The sequence below is a fragment of the Macaca fascicularis genome, chromosome 7 (genome assembly GCF_037993035.2).
Source record: "Macaca fascicularis isolate 582-1 chromosome 7, T2T-MFA8v1.1".
Lineage (NCBI taxonomy): Eukaryota > Metazoa > Chordata > Mammalia > Primates > Cercopithecidae > Macaca > Macaca fascicularis.
The window spans coordinates 101,491,148-101,508,867 of NC_088381.1; the positions used below are offsets into that span (position 1 = coordinate 101,491,148).

Below are 17,720 nucleotides of genomic sequence, written 5' to 3' on the forward strand. Positions count from 1 at the left end.
TGTATGAAAAGACAAATTAGTCCCCCATCCTATCTACCAGCAGGGTACAGTGACCTGACATGGAAAAGTCAACTCAAACCACTGTATAATATATTTACATTTTTTTCCAGGAAACTTCAGAGTTACCAAATCAGCTGTGTCTAGTGTGCAAATTACATGCAAGCTAACAGAATGTGAAATAAATTTGACAAAGGCTATGTGGTTTAGCTTGACTATAGGATATGCTGGATGGCACAAGTGACTATGGCTTGTCCTGGAGGAATCTATGGTAACACTGGGCAAAAGGCAGGAAAAAAAGAGTTTAAACAAAATGCTGTTTCTGGATGTGATTATTTATTACTTGTTGCCTATCTGCTGCCCCTGATGCATTCTCAGCTGTTTTGTAGTACACTAAGCAACGTGAGAGAGTAAGTTCTCTTCTAGAGTTATTCAGCTGGAGTAAAGTTAGACCAAGTGGGTGAAGTGGGAAACAGTCATGCTTCCTTCTTCTTCTGCTAGAGAAACAGTTCAAAGATCAATGGGTCTGTTATCTTGAGTTTCATAAACAGAACATGGATTTTTGAAGTTCTCACAGTTGCCTTAGAATGCCGTTTGCACTAATCAGAAGAACACATTATTGGAGGGGGAAAGCTCTACTTTTCCATTAGATCATAATTAAGGATTGAGAATAGGACCAATAATTAACATAAAATGAAATTTCTCTAAATTTCTACTATTGGTGATTTGAAGGGAGAGTTAAGAACAAATACTAATTTTTTTATGGAACTATGTTACAGATCAGATCCTGAGGACATAAGGGTGTGAACACTGGAAACTAACCAGTTAAACAGAGTTTTGCCATAGATTGGAAACAAGTGGATTATGAAAGATGGACACTATTCTCTTAAAGAGTTTCTTAAAACCTGTCCCTTCCTGGCACTCATACAATCCCATCCTCAGTTAAGCTCAAGGACTTAATGTGAATAAATATATTATGATGCTATATTATAATACATTTTAAGGAGTAAATAATGTTATCATTACAATGCCATTATAGTAACATAAAAGAACCGACTTAAACTTTTCCAAATCAAGTACAAGTAAAAGAAAATTTTTTTCAGGCATAAATATCCATTCTTTATTCATTCAACAAAACATTTGTAATATAGCTACTAAATATAACAGACTAGTCCTAGTTCTCAGCAGGCACATGTTTTGGAAGAGGTGGTAACTGAAGATTTAAAGGTACCTAATTAGCATTGGATTGGAGCTCTATTTGTTTTTCCAACCTGAAGCTAACATGAAGTAATGTCTGTTCATCAAGCAAAAAATTCTCCGTCTTGCTGTCTGTAGTCTATTTTGAGGCACAGAATTTAGTGGCAGGAAACATGAGTTCTAGTGTGTCTCACCTGGTGAGTATCCATAAGAGAGAAAAAAAAATCAGACAAGGGTTTAGTGGGAAAAGTGGTGGACTGAGAATTAGACAGTTGGGCTCACAGCCCTGTTTCTACCACTAAACAGCTGGGTAAACTTGAACATGCATTTGAACTTCTCAGAACTGTAGGGCTTTTTCCCATTAAGTAAGGAGATGCTAAAAGATGGTTTTTAAGGTGTCTTCTGGCTCTAAAATTTAAGTGAAATGAAGTCAAAGCAGTATGAGAAATGTTGAAAGTGTTGGATACATGTAAGATGTGATGATAATGATGATGACGACTCAGGTGCATATGTAAGTTGACCTTTGTCTAATCCTACTTGTATTTTGGTTTAGTACACCTCCTTTAGTGCCTTGTTTTGGCCCAAGAGTTCCATGGGAAAACATCTCCAGCTCCAGGGGATTGGCAGTCTGCCTGCCCTCAGCCTCCTCCCTTCATGGTGCTCAGTGTTCTTTCCTGAATAAAGCAAGCTGAAGCACAGGGGAATTCAGAGGTCTCTCTGGCTGCCAGTGCTACTACCTGAGGGGTGATAGGTCAAGTGGGCTTTGAACCAAATTCTGTTTCCACCCTTGGCCTTTTCCAGTATTCAGGTTCTTTTGTAAACGGGACATGATCATACCAGTTCAAAAGATTGTTATGAGGATTAATCAAAGCAAAGCACAAAAAGTAATACTTTTTGCACATAGTAGGTAACTGCCAGTATTGTTATTAAGGCTGAAAGCATGTATTACCCCTGCTGTACAGTGATGTCCCAAAGTGAGGAAACAAAGGTACACAATAATATACATTTCTTCGTGTCATTCATCCTGATCCACCAAACAGCAACAACAACAAGACGTGTTTGTGGTGCTTATTTCTCACAAAGTGATTCCTTCTGCATAGTTTCACTGGATTTTCAAAATTAGGCTGAGAGGCAGGTAAACCAAGTCTTGTTTTCTTCCCAGCTCTCAGGGCCACAGCCTTGCACCATTCCCAAGAAACAAAACTCCAGGGGAGCATCCATGTGGAATACAATGTGGGTGGTTCTCCTAGGGCCCTGCAGAGCAGCAATGCTGCCATTTTCAGAAGAGGAAACTGAAGCCCAGGGAGGTTAAATTAATTGTCCAAGGTCACACAGCTGAGGAGGAAAATTCTGATCTTGAAGTCAGGTTATGACTCCAAGTAGTGGGGCTTTCCTCCACACTGCACGGCCTTAACTACAGTATACATATACACACTATGTTAATGTCAAACTCTCAGTGCCCACCTCGCCCTCATCATTAAGCTTTGAGGTATGTTGGAGGTATGTTGGTGGGAAATCCCATGAGGCCACAGGGAAAAAAAGTCCTCACCATGCCCTAGTGCTCTGTGGCACATCGATACTCAGTCCTGCCCTAGATGTGCCATACTCCAGACATTATTTTATGGGAAGGAAGTATCTGCACATCCAAGCAAATCAGGATGTGGAGAGAGTGGCCAGTTTCTGCTCTCTATAAGACTGGTTTACATGAATATTCAATAACCAGCTCCCCTAAAAAAATCTATTTTATCTCCCATTTGTGTTGTCATCCTATCACAATCTATGGTCGGTGCCAAAAGGCACACTGAAGTATTAAAGAAAAAAATCAGTTGGAGAAAAGTGACAGAAATATTTATGAAAGTGCTACAATTGGACTCCATGCAAAACGAGAGTGACTTCCTCATATTCACTAATCTCCAAACAAAATAACCATCAAGAAATATTAAAACACACATTTTATTAGTTTCATTTAATTTCTTAATTGCTCAAAGTCAGTTTACCCATTTATTACTGTGTGAAGTGCTTACAGGCAAGGCGCACATTAAAGGGATTATTTCCATGTAATCCCCCCCTCCCAGAGGGTAAGAGCTGATCACTGTGAATCCCTTTACGCTCTGTAACAATACCAAATGGAGGAAATGGGGATTGTAAAATGATATAGTCAGTGGTTGGGTGATACAGTAGGAGAGTGCAATTTAATAGCAAGAGAAAAGTACCTCATTTTCCGTAAAAGTTATGCAAGCCTTTTTCAGGAATAGCTATTAACCAAACTGAATTTAGCCTCCTGTTTTTCTGACTTATACCTATGTTAATTGGTAGATGTTGAAGATCTGCAGCCTGTTAAGATGTTAATCAAATGGAGTCTGGGAGTAGATGTGATCATGTTACTGAGACTTGGAGTTCTGGGGACAAGAGTTGCTCTGAGTATTACACTCTCTGTGACAGTTTTTCCACCGCCAGTCTTCCTTCTTGGCATGAAAGGGTGCAGGCATGCAGGTGGAATCTGGAAGGATGCTGGAAATTATCCTGGAAAGGGAAATGAGGTAGGCAGGGGTTCTAGGTAAATATCCACCAAGAAACTTGTGACAGTCTGAAGCTCTGGCAGCTTCCATGGTATGTCATAGCTGGCCTGAAACCATTGCACTCCAGAGGACCGGGAAACCCATTAGTGACCTGGGAAAGAGCTTTTGCTTGTCCTATTGCTGACACATCTCTCCCTGTTGTATGTTAGGAGCATTACCACTATTCTTAGGAGATAACTTAGAGCATTAGAGGAGTACAGAGGTAAGGCCAGTCCTTACCAGCAATTTCTGCCCCCTCAGGCGGCGCATGACCCAGATGCAGGGGTCATGCCTGACAGCATTAAAATACTCAGTGCCTCTATTTCAGGCTGAAACAGTTCTGATATTTGATATTCATTCTCTGCCTTTAGAGTTAGCCTGATTCAAAGAGTACACAAAATAAAACATTTTTTTAAAAAGCCCTCAAGGAGATTTGTACTATGTATCCTTTTTAGATTGAAGGCAAAACAAGCTGATTGCAGCAGAAAAAAAAATATGGCTGCTTCAGACCCCAGCTGACCTCTTTTATATGGAAAATCCCTCATACGATTATAGAGCTAATGAGTAATTTTTAATGAAAACATTATGCCTTTGCATATATTTGTAAGCAGCCCTCCTTACATTTAAATTTACATGGAAATCAGATGATATGTATAAAAACACATCTTGGAAATCTGTGTATTTTAAGGAAAATACTCGACTGCTATCTCCGGCTGTTTCTATAGCTGTTCCTATCCAAAACTCAAACTTCTCAATAAGAAAACTGTAGAATTCAGTCAATCATCTGGTTGACACCAAACATGCAAGTATTTGATGATGCGTGGATAAAACAGTTGAATACAAGGCAGACTCGTCCACATTTCACAGAATGTTTTGGCTTTATGCAAACAACAGCGTGTAAGGAAGAAAAAAAAACTGAGCTTAACAATTGCTAAATAAATACATGTGAAAACATCTTTCTCTTTCACCTCAAGAATCCTTAAGTATTTGAAGATGAAGACAGAACCAGGATTGTTTCTGGGACCTGGATGTATTTTCTTTTCTACTCAGAATCTGAATCACTGTGTTGAATTTGAAAATGGAGAAGCCTATGTAATGCCTTTCCTTTCTACCCTTTCTCTCCCCCTCTAGGTGGAGCTGACAGGCAGCAGTGTCTTTGACTATGTCCACCCCGGAGACCACGTGGAGATGGCTGAGCAGCTGGGCATGAAGCTCCCCCCTGGGCGGGGTCTCCTGTCGCAGGGCACTGCTGAGGATGGAGCCAGCTCAGCATCTTCCTCCTCTCAGTCGGAGACCCCCGAGCCAGGTGGGAATTGCAAACCCAATGTGTGGGTTGGTGGGCAGGACCTTTGCCAAATGAGTGTGCTCAAGTTACCCATGTGAAGAGACTATAAATAGGTCTAAGGGTACTTAACAATTCCATGCAGCTTCCAGTCCCATGCAGTAATTAAATAAGGAAGAGATTTGAAAATAAGGAGACATTTTAATAAGTATAATCCAGAGATCTAATTTCAGTTGAACAATACATGTAGAAGGTACTAGTTCCTTTAGTTTCTCTTTCAAATTACTAGAGGGAAAAGCTTCCGATTTGGAATACCCTCTTCATTTTATTGTTACTATGGCTAAATGTAATGCATTTATTTATTATTCAGCAAAATCTATGGCAGAGGAATTCCAAATATTAGCTTGTGGAGAATTAAAAGTATTAGGGACTTGCAGAAATCTTGGTTTCTTTATTTTTTTTTTAAGCATCAGAAGGTACTTGAAAGATGTGAACGATAAATTAAGGCTAAAAAGAAAACAGAAATGGCTACATTTTAAACTGCCTTTCTACCCTCAGTATTTAATTAGATCAATTGTATAGAGGAATGAACAGAGGTGACATTCCTCATTGGGATTCCTTCCAGGACTCTTATAGACTTTGCATTCAGAATGTTCCCATTTTCATTGTGTTGTACTGATGATAATTTAAGTATTAGGGGAAAATCCATTTATAAATTAAACAAAATGACTTGATATCCATCAGTCCCCTAGTTCATCAAGCTGTTCAAACACGGGGAAGATTGGCTGGTCGGCCTGGGTCTTCCGAGAGCGCTGGTAATTAGATCTGCGAAGGATTTATTCTTTGCTGATTGGGGCTTTAAATTAATTGAAGTTCCACATTTGTGGTTTTGTCCTTTTTGTACTTTTTTAGAGGAGATATTTCATATTCTTGTGTGGTGGAGTGCTTGGCCAAGCAGCAGTGGTTTAAATGTTAATTTTTCTCATGAGAAGTTTAAGATTTTTTAATGAATCAAGGCCTGATTTGAAGTGCAAAGTTGTATTTACTTACTTGGAAAATTATTTTTTCACTCTTCAAAGATGCTTGTACTTTACTTGATCTGTTGTTTTAAAATAGATTCGTAATACAAAAGCATTTTATTAGCAAGAAAAATAGAAAAACCTATGTTAAGATTAACGTTAAAATAACTCATCGTACTTCCAAGAAAATTATTTGGCCTGCCTAGAAGTAATCACAATGTTTTCTCACACAGAAGGAAAAAAAAAAATTTGACTCTTGGAAGTATTTAATCCATTTTCCTCAGTGAAGTTAACTGTAGTTTCTAGGGCATTCATTATTCTTAGCATTGGTGATCATCCTTCTCCAGTGAGCCCCACACATGAGAAAAGAGAATATTTAAGATTATTCTTTACCTTTTAAAAATGAAAATATTTTTGTTCAGGTGGGGAAGTGATATATTCTTATACCATAACTCACTGACTTTACTGGGCAAATATGTCAGTGAGATAATTGGGACTGTTTTTTAGTCAATAGAATGTTCCTATCTGGGCATATTTGAGAAACAGCACATGCAAATGGTTTTCTACTCTTTCATCCTGATGTTGGATTGGAGAACCTCTTCCTCATGACTCAAACACACAGCATGACAGAATTTAAGTTTTAAGCCTTTGTATGAGGAAAGGTCTTAGAAAAGTTTGTTTCCTTGAATCACAAATGCTCAAGTTTGAAAGGATCTTCATGATCCTTTTATCCAACCTCCAACATACGCAGCCAACTCTACAGCAAAACCAGCAGGTAACCTTTCCAGTCTCTGCTAGATCCTGCCCCAATAGGAAGCTCATGAACTTGCAAGGCTGCCCACTCCCTTGTTGAGTAGTTCTCATAGTTATTCCTGACAGGGATCCCAAAGCTACTTGGCTGCAACTTCCCACTGATCCAAGGTCTGCCCTCTGGGACCACGTTTCTGATTTACTCCTTCTTCCCTATCATAGCTTCTCATATATGTGAAGTCAGACACATCAGATCCCCCCTTCCTCCTGCCATCCTTCTCCTTTCCAGGTCAAACAGTGCTAATTCCACAACCCTTATTCAATGGCATGTTCCTAAGAGCCTCACCATCCTAGTCATCCTGCCCTGGCTGTACTTCCGTTTGTAGGGAACCCTGTAAAAATATGGTGAAGAGAATAGCACAGCCCTCTAGATATGTTCTGATTAGTGCAAAGCAGAGGAACTGTCACCTTTCTCAGGATAGGCTACTATGCTTCTCTTAATGCAGCCTAAGGTTAAGTTTGGTCTTCTCGGAAGCTAGGTCATCCTGTCAATTCATACTGAGCTTGATGTCTCCCCAAATGCATGTTGACAGTGAGACTTTGGGAGGAAAAACAAATCCATAGCCTGTAAACCAGTTCTGCTAGAGTATCCTAGGCTAGAGTCTAAATACAACAGTAAGCCCAAATAAATATGTCAATATAAGAACTCTCATAAATCCCATGCCTTCTATGAAGCCCTAGCAAGCATAAAATAACCCTAGGTACACTAGTAGAACACAGTTCTTAGAGATTATTACTTCTAGATTATAGGAGAATATATATCTCCTTCAACTGTTAACTCTCTCCTTTAAAGTTACTCTATCATTTAACATTGAAGTGTGATTGACAGACACTATAAATTTACTTAGGTTTCCCTCACCAGCCTTCCTTTAGTCATCCTTGCTAGTGAGATTGAAAACTCTGCCTTCCACATCACTTAACTTGGGCTCATTAGCTACACTTGCATAAGAAAGAGGCTCTCTTCCTTGATGGTGAATGTGACTCTCACCAGTAGAGAACATTAAGCTACCTTAACCTTCAAAGTCTGCAGTGTTGGTTATTTTCTACCTTTGGCTTAAAAAAGCAATTAGATTGACTGCTCAAATACTGAAAAGCAGTGTAGGGTGCTACCTTGAATGAAATATCTTCACTAATGCAGATAATCGCTCCAAGGGAATTACTTTAAAAGTTCATGTCAGGCACTACATCACAAAGCTGCTTATGTTTCTTAAAAGCTGAAAGAATTTTAACAAGATTTCCTAATTCTTAATAACATGAAGGAACATTTTTGAAGACTGTTGTTCATTGCATCATAATCTCTTAAACTCTGATAAAACACAGATTCTTTTTAAAATAGTGGTGTAATTTAGTTGGAAAAGGGATATTGATATATGGTTATTATGAAAATGAAAGGACTATTAGGTATGGAATTTTTCAGAAGCCCTGATGTGTTCAGCACAGCATCACCAAATGATTGAACTCTAAATAACATTTGGCATTATAATAAAGGAAATAAGTGACTAAACCGGCCTAAGAGGCAGTGATACTATGCCCCAATAGGAATTCTGTTTCTTTGAACTGCCAGCCCTGAGATTGTCTTGTCCTGACTCAGGCTCAGGATAATGGAGGAGAAAAAAAGATCCGTTGACTGTACAGCAAACCCAAATAAACATTTTATATGTATGCACATTTCTTAACAGTTTAGTAAATGTATTATCTCAGAGAAATCTTAAGTCAGGCAAAAGATAAATGAGTGGCGTTGTTTAAAATGTTATAAAGTCCGAGCGTGCCTATTTAGGGGTTGACTGGAACATTTTGGAAGAGACTGCCCTTTGCTGTCCTGCAGGCTCCTGCAGCATGAGAAGCACAGAACCTCTGACAAATGGCATTTGGAGGGTTTTCTTTTTGTGGATCTGCTTGTGCCTTTTCATGATTAATCCTAATGATTCTGCCATCTTGGGGTTATGAGTATTATCCTCATCTTTTTCATAAATTTCAGTGCCATGCCTTTTAAATGCTTAGTAAACAGAAAAGCAACTCCCTTAAAAAATCCTGGAGGAACTTTAAAACTCTTCCTGTGTTGAAGGCAAATAGTAATATTCCCTATATTAGGCTGTAAAATTGTTGTGTTTTACTCCTTCTTCCTTCTTAGTAAACAGCTTTATTTTTTCCAATTACAAAATTAATTCAGGCCCACTGCAAAAAATTCAGAGAATTCAGAGAAAAAGGAGTAAAGACCACCACCATCTAGAAATAACCATTATTCATATATATGCACTACGTACCCTCCTAGATTTTATTTCTGTTCCTGTGTATGTATGTACATTTGTTGAGTGTTTGGTGGGGCTTTCTGCATTTCTTTCTAAATTGAGATTATAATGTATATGCTCCTGGTAACTAGCTTTTTCATTTTCACGTTTCTCTAAGATAAAATTCCCTTTCTGTCTCCAGTGGTTTGCTTGCCACCAGCTAGTGATCAGTTTCTTCTGTAGGACCCCTGTCAGGAAGAACATACCTGGATCCTGCTTCAGAGAGAACTCAGCCAGGGCAACGGGCTCTTGTGGCTTTTTGAGTGGATGTGAGCTCATAGAAGGGAAAATCAATACTGTACCAGGATTTAGACAATTTAGGAACATGCATGAGGCAGTACTTTGGATGATGAATAACTACAGCTGCATGGCTAACCCACTGGTTGTCTCAAATATGGGTTATCATGTTTTGTCTAAATTTTCAGGCAGAATCTAACCTGTTTTGTGGCATTAGGATCATCATTATAGTAGTATGATCTTTATGCTATTATACCTACACTATGTCCCGAATGTTTTAAAGGCCAGCAAAATGGAAACAGTAGAATACTTGCCTGAATGGAAATAATCTTCAGTTTCAACTTATGCCTCTGTGCTGTGGTAAGTTGGTATCTATTCCTGATTCTACAGAAACAGGAGCTCAATTCCTCTGACATCATTAGATGATTTTCACAGTAAGTGGTATAATTAGATGAACAAATGTTTAGGAATAACCATAAAGAATGTAAAAACTTATCTGAGGATCAATGTTTTGTATTTAAAAACTGCTTGGATATGAGATACACTTGTATGGCTGAATTATTTACCATCTGGTATATTGTTGTGGAGGGGTTTTATGTATTGGGTCAAGATTTCTATCAATGAACTGAATTTAGAAGTTAGGCAAGGGAAACCATCTTACTAACCCCACATCCAACCCCAGTCCCTAGACAATGTGACTGTATCTACAGCACTTTCTGCTGTACTGCAAATGTCAAACAGAAGGTGTAATGGATTTAATATTAGCGCTGGCCAAGGTGTTGAGGGAGCTGTTAATAATGTCACTCTAGTTATTGATCTGAAGCCTTTAAAAATCAGGGAAAAGTGAGAGATCCCCTACTGGGGAAAGGCATACAGTGACTGATTTTTATTGCCAATATATCTACATATAGAGTAGCAACTTTCTGGAATTATGTTATCACCATTAATCCCATTAATAACTGAGATTTTTGGAGTCATTTTATGGTGAGATAATATCATGGAGACTGCTCAGCATGCTAATACTAAAATATCGGACCAAGTTCTTTTATACATAAATAGAGCTCAAAATTCACATGGTGAGTACAGCATTCATACAAAGTGTCAAATGATAGAAAGTTCATTCACACTAGATTTATACTTGATGACAGAGTTGGAGCTATTGGAAGGGTAAGTGACAAAGAGTGTAGTCAGTAGGAAGAGTAATATGCTACTTTTGCCTCTCCAAAATTCTGAATACAAACAGTGTGGGGACTAACTTAAGATAGAAATGGATTTTGTTCAATTAGTGTTACCTTTTCAGGACATTGCTAATCCTTCAGTCTGAATGGCAGTTTGTATGCAATGAAATTCCTGCTTTCCATAGTCCCCAACTAATAAATGAAATTAAAATGTGTAATTTATGATGAATGTTTATCAAACTGTAAACACACATTTAATTTTTTTCCATATTCATATACTATAGGCAAAGATAAATCCATCAGATAAAGTACCATAGTGATCTCTGATGGATTGATTTAAAATGCATCCCTACTGGGGCTGTAGCAATGATTGGGACAAGTTCACGATTCCCCCAAATCGGTCTGACTTCTGTTAATACCCAGGTGTGCCTGTACGTGGCAAATCTAGTAGTCAGAAAGCAGCCTCACTACTAATCCTTTTGTGTAACCCAAAGAGATCATCATTCAGGCATAAACACAACTTTTATCCAAAATTACCTATGTTTCTTAACTATGTCATCATTAAGAACTTACCTTCTTGCCAATCCTGAAATGAAGATGATGGGTGCACTCCAAAAGCAAGCCAGTGCTCTTACAAGGACTGCCTTGCCAAACCTAGAATGATTCTTTTGCCTCAAAAAAGCCACCTTGATGCAGTACCATTTTTTCATGAGCAAAGTAGGCTATTTTTAAATGTCACCTTTATCCCCAGCTAAGCTAAATAAGATCCCCTGGAACTGCCACAGAAGGGAAAAATATTCTCCATTGCTTTTTTCTGGTATGCAAGACCTAGGCATACTTATCACCTTAATTTGTGTGTGTTCACACTTTGGTGTACTTGTGTGTAAAATGAGAACATTTGCAAAGCAAACTGTACTTCTAGAATCTTGCCTGAGGGAGCTAAAGAGAAATAAAGTAAAATCTCTCCTTCCCACCAGACTCTCCTGGCCCAATAGCTGAGCTCCACCCTTCTAGGCCAGTTCCTGCAACCCCAGGAATCCATTGGGACCTAATTCCTTGACCCACGTGTTGATGACGCAACTAGCTACAGAAGGGCAGCCTCCCTTTTGTTCCCAGAAAAGATGTTGGATCTTGGCACAGTTCTGCATGCCATTCTGAAACTAACTTTCTCTTTCAAAATTTAAATCACAGTGGTTACAACTTAGAAAACAAAATACAGCTTTTATATAAATTAATACAATGATATTTGCAGGGTAGCAAATGTTTTGTTCAATAATAGAAGCACAGGCCTCTTATCAAAATATACAGTAGGTTCTCTCAGTTTATATGCAGCATTCTTTTTCCAAATCTTCTATTGAAGGTTTAGGAAATCAATTTTTTAAACCCATTATTTTTAACAGTTTTTCCATATAGCTTTCTAGGTCACAATTTTGACTTCTCTTTGCCAATAGTGATAGGGATATATTTTTCAGGTTTCTAAAAGGAAACCCAAGACAAGCTGTTAATTATGACCTGTTTTTCCTCATTTCAAAAAAAAAAAAAAAGAAAAGGTGGCCGTCTTTGTCATTGGATAATTAAAAATTATAAATTCTATTTCTATAGCTCTTGCCTTGAACAAAGTACAAGTTATTTGCTTTTAATATATACCACTGCACAGAAATCTCATCCCTGTCCAAATTATACCATTCTGAATTCTTCATCTGCACTAAACAGCAGACTTACGAAGGATCAGTTACCTGGCATTGACTGAGCTTTGCAGGGTGCACAGATCAGAAGAGGCAGAACTGGCTGGAAACCATTTCCACCCCTAGTGAGCAATTTACTCATGATTGCTTGGGGAAAATACTGGAAATATTGCTTCTGTGTAAAGTTTGCAACTTCCAGTTGTCAGCTCTTTGCCAACAGTTATTCCCAAGTATAGCTTTAGCAACAACGCTTACCCAGGCCACTGTGATAATGGTTGGCATTCATATCCTCTTGGTGTATGCAGAGCACAGAAACCACTAATTACAGGAGTTAATTCACACCACATCCCTCTGAGGCAGGTCAGTGTGTTATCCTTGTCTTACAGCTGGAGGAAAAAGTGATGGAAATTCTAAGTGGCTCGCCCCAAGCTTAACAGGTTAGTTTCATGGCCAAGATTAGAGGAAAGGGTACAGTATTAGGGTTGCAGCAGGTGGGAAGCCTAGGAACTAGATGGAGAAAGAAGATAGGTCCCTGGTAGGAATTGAACCAGAGGAATTTTCTCCAAGGGGATTCTGAAGTTCAGAGAGAAACCTAACTATCCTCTTATGCACATATTTCATTGTGCTGTTTTTTGTTGTTTGTTTTTTTTTTTAACACAGTCTCTTACTTAGAACTAAAATAATCTATGTAATTTTTTTTTTTTTTTTTTTTTTTTTGAGATGGAGTCTTTCTCTGTCTGCCAGGCTGGAGTACAGTGGTGCAATCTTGGCTCACTGCAACCTCTGCCTCCCAGGCCCAAGTGATTCTCCTGCCTCAGCCTCCCAAATAGCTGGGACTATAGGTGCATACCACCACACCTGGCTGATTAGAGATGGGGTTTCACCATGTTGGCCAGGCTGGTCTTGAACTCCTGACCTCAGGTGATCTGCCCGCCTTGGCCTCCCAAAGTGCTGGGATTATAGGCATAAGCCACCGCACCCCCTTTGCTCTCATTCTTCCATTTAAACACATACCACAGTGATCAGTAAGTACCATCTGAATACATTATAGGCACAGTTCAACCCTAAGTCACTTGGTCTGCATCAGCCATATGCTCCCCGAGCCAGGATCATAGCCAACATCACCCATGTACACTTGGCCTCTGCTCTGTGTTGGCCAACACTGGGCCAGATTCCGTGCAGTTTCTCCAGGCTCTGTCTTTCAGAGCCAGTCTTCCAAGGCAGGTGTGAGATGAAAAAGAGCAGGCAGAGCAGAGGAATGGTGTGCATCAGGAGGTGGACATATCCCACTGGAGGGATCGATCTGCTCATGAAACACAATCATGGTTTCTTGGGACCCATGGGAAACACTGCCCATCTTCTATTAGCAGAAGAATTAGCTTGAGGGAAGAACTCATATCTTTTCTCTAGTTGTTATTAACTGGAATGAATTTTCATTCAAGATTCAGGCCCACTTGCTAACGGGGATTGTGTAGATTATTCAACCACCATTGATTGAATGTCCACCAGGTGTCAGACATACAAAACACCAAGGAAACGTTGACGAGGCTCCCCACCTCCCAGGAGCTGACCATCACGTGAGGGGGACAGATGAGTAACACAATGCGGGAGCATGGTAATGAGGATCAGGACACTATGGTGCGTAAGTAGGATAGCATCATAGCACACACCACCGCGGCCAGCAGTCTTGGCAGAGCTATCTCAGGCTTAAAACTTCAACCCTAAAATTAGTAGCCCAGAAATATTGCTTCTTTGGGAACACATTGCTTTGACGTGCCCAAACATGTCAAAACCACGATTATAAGCGACTGATGGACGTTATCAAGAGTTTTTGTTCATTTGTTTAATTAGCCTCAAAATTGCCTAACACTGCATCTGCTGCATGATAGGTTCACAGAAATACTAGTTCCTCTGCCTGTTGCTTTTTCTGGCTCTGCAGGAGTGTCCTGAGTAAGAAGTACCCCAAACAGCCTCTCTTCCATTTATATAGGGCAGATCTCACTAACTGAAATTCAGGAAATTCTAACTTTGGAAAACAGTACTGATGCTTTCAGCTTTGTCTACTCAAGGTATAATTTGTTGCAAATATTCTGATAACATTAATGATATAGTAATAGTTTTCATTATCTTTTACCTCTATGTTCCGATTACAGCAGCGGGCATTTATAAGTAATTCATTTTTCAAAGTGACCCTACACCAAGGTTAGAGATGGTAGAGAACTTGCCCCCACACCAGAGCAGACACTGGACCCAAGGTTTGAACTCAGGCCATGTTTTTATTGTAAGCACTTTGCTGTGTGCTTATAGAGAACAGGAGACGTAGATGTGACACCTTCCATGAGGAAATGGACTATTATCATAGAAGAGTTATCCGTAGTCGACAACTAGAGAAGAAAGGAGATAGTTCTGCTATCCTCAATTGTGGCATAAATATTTTAAAGAAATCAGGGAGCAGCTCAGTGATTGCAGGCTGGCCTTGATGAGGAGAGATGACCTACATGGCCTGCATGAAAACCAACCTAAGAGCAAAAGGGTAGAGATGATCTCCCAGGAGACTCATCCCAGTAGCACAGTGGGAGTGAGCAATGCTGCATTTGGGAGGCAGGAAGGAGCCCTGTCTTCCTCACTGAGGCAAAGGTGCATGCTTATCCAGAATGGGCCCAGATCAGGGAGGAGCTGGGGTGCCAGGGTAAAGAATCTAAGATCCATGTGCTAAGTTCTGAGTAGGACTCATTGAAGAGAGCAGTGACCCAATGAAAACATTATTTTATTACTTATAAATACAAAAAAAAAGTTTAAAAGGAACCTTCTTTGAAGATCATATTTTACGAGTGCCCAAGAATTCCTGAATCCGTTAGTCAACGTGATTGCCGTTACTCATTGACTACTTGCCCATGTCAGGCACTTTGCTAAGCCCATTATTTTCATCACCTCATTTATTTCTCACAAAACACTGTTGAAGATGTTATGATTTTTCCCATTTTACAGATGAGGGGCCTAAGAAAAGAACAGTTTTTTTAAATTGTAAAAGTCATACAGATAGAATTTGAACCCATGCAGGCTGGCACCAGAGCCCCCATACTTAACCCTTCCTGCAGTGTGCTTCTAAATAGCCCATCTAGAACCGCTGTCCAAGCCCTGCACCTGAGACCACCAGCTAGGGATGCTTGCCATCCTTCCCAGGCAGTTCTATTTGAGCAGTCTTCCCTATAACACAGGAAACTTATGTTCACTGGACTTGATACTGGCTCATTTATTTTCATAAAAATGTACAGGATGGGTTGAACAGAGGAGACCAGAAACAAAAAACAAAAGTCATTTAAGAGATTATTTCTATAATCCAGAAGTGAGTGAGTAGACCTTGAGAAGAAACGTTTTTGAGAGGCCTTGCAAAGGAAGAAATGATGATTTGGAATTAAGATTAACATTTAGAAAAAGAAATATGCCTGTGGTCAGTCTTTAGCCAGGAGCTAATTATTAACGCTCTAGAAACTATGGAGGTCTTAAGCTTTCACACATGATTGGAATTGATGATGCCGTCTGTCCACTGACACTTTTTTAAAATCAACGGGTAATAAAATTTGGAAAATTTTGAAAATTACAAAATTACATATGCTATTGATCATGAACTATTAATATGTAAATATGCTTAGAGTTCAAAGCTGTTCCTTTACATTTTATTCAAGTACATTGTATGTCTTTGGTAAAACATCAGTCTGCTAGCCAGTGCCTCTCACTCGTCAGAGGCTATCCTCTCCAAATAAAAACACTGACAAGAACATTCATAAAACTGATGGCAACAGAAAGAATTTAAAGTCTACTTACTCTCCTGTGCCCAGCCATCTCTTTATTAGACACAGCAGGGGTTGATGTTAGAGGGGAATAAAAAGTATCAATTGATTGCCCAAATTACTGTTACTAAAAATTCGGTAGAAACTTAGTTGATGACTTAAAAGTGAATTTAAAATGTGACCAATATTTAGGAAAATACTTCCCATTTCACAGAATGGGAAATTTTACATTTCACATGTAAAAACATAGTTGCATGTCTATAGTTTAGATACACAAAACATTCATTCATTCTTTTGTTTATTCTTTACTCATTTAATTTATTGCAAATGCATGCGCCAGGCTTTGTCCTAGATTCTGGGATGGGGTCGTTACCAAAAATGTCTCTGCTCTCCCAGAACCTGTAGCCACATAAACCACCTCCCAATAGGAGTCAAAAAATTCTCTGTGGAGAGATTCAGTTAATAGAAGTCTCCATTTTATACACGCTAGGTAAATCTATGTATCAGTTTGTAATGAACCACTTCGTCTTCTCTGCTTTCTAAAATGCACAGCTGATGTAAAGTCTAATACAGCACTTCCGAAATACATTCCTCCTCATAACTGCTCTGCGAGATGAACTTTTTTTTCCCAACTCTTATTTTAGGTTCAGAGGGTACATGTGCAGGTTACATGGGTAAATTACATGTCACTGAGGTTTGGTGTACAAATGATCTCATCACCTAGGTAGTAAGCATAGTACCCAATAGGTAGTTTTTCAACCGTTCCCCAGAAAAAGCATTCCCCAGTTAAACGGCAAAGGAAAAAACTTGATAGTACATGTTCTTACTGGAAATTAACAATGAATGTTAGCTTAGCGAAAATTTGAAATTCATGTAAAATCAATAAACCTATGTTTTGAAACTAGCGTTTCCCAATGTGTTTGACTGTGGGAAACTTTTTTTAAGAGAAATTCTTACTAACACCCCAAAAGCACATGATTGAGCACTGTACATGATCTTGTTTCTACTAGGCTGGATGCCACCTTCCCGCATCCATGCCACTCTCTTCCTCCAAGACCCACTGCAAGCAGAGTCACAGATGGGCCACTCTATTCTGAGGTTAAATTTTCCAGTTCATTTGGTAAATCTCCCAAAGGTTTCTCATCAGTCCTCAGGGTGCACTTCAAGCTTTCCCAAAAGTGAGCTCCTAGATGAATCTAGTAACTAACTGCCAAGTTTTAAGACAAGACTTGTCAACTCCAAGTTGCACGGTTTTTAGTGCAGTCCTAAGCTTTGATCTGAAGGCTCTCATATCTCTTTTCCACCCTGTCCTACCTATTCTTCATTTACATAGGCAGAGCACAAAAGTCTCTGGTGTTTTCATCCGTAACAGTACACCAGGAGATTTTGGTGCAAAGATATGATTGTGGCCGCCCAGAGCAGTGCAGTGGTGGTAATCAGTTACTGGGTTGTTCTGTCTGATTTGTAGGAATTCAGTTAAATTGCACTGCCTATATTACAGACTTTTAAAATCTGCAGTCTGGTTGACTTGCAGGTTACCTTAATAATTGAGAGTTACTGTATATGAAGATGACAATCCTGACCGACATTTTAGGACATACTCCTTAAGCTAGCTCTGCATCAGGTGCAAATTTATAGTACCTAGGGCCTTAGGACCAGACAGCCCATGTTGTGTTCA

The 17,720-nt window shown here is 39.3% G+C and overlaps 1 protein-coding gene across 15 annotated transcripts in view; it reads left to right on the plus strand.

Moving 5' to 3' along the window:
- The window catches only part of NPAS3 (neuronal PAS domain protein 3), an 878,459-nt gene that overhangs the window by 746,138 nt on the left and 114,601 nt on the right, over nucleotides 1–17,720 (plus strand). For all 15 annotated transcript variants that reach the window (XM_015453693.4, XM_045397514.3, XM_045397513.3 and 12 more), the window contains one exon: nucleotides 4,884–5,058. In XM_015453693.4, the coding sequence (XP_015309179.2) occupies nucleotides 4,884–5,058 (175 nt within the window). The remainder of the gene's footprint in view (nucleotides 1–4,883; nucleotides 5,059–17,720) is intronic.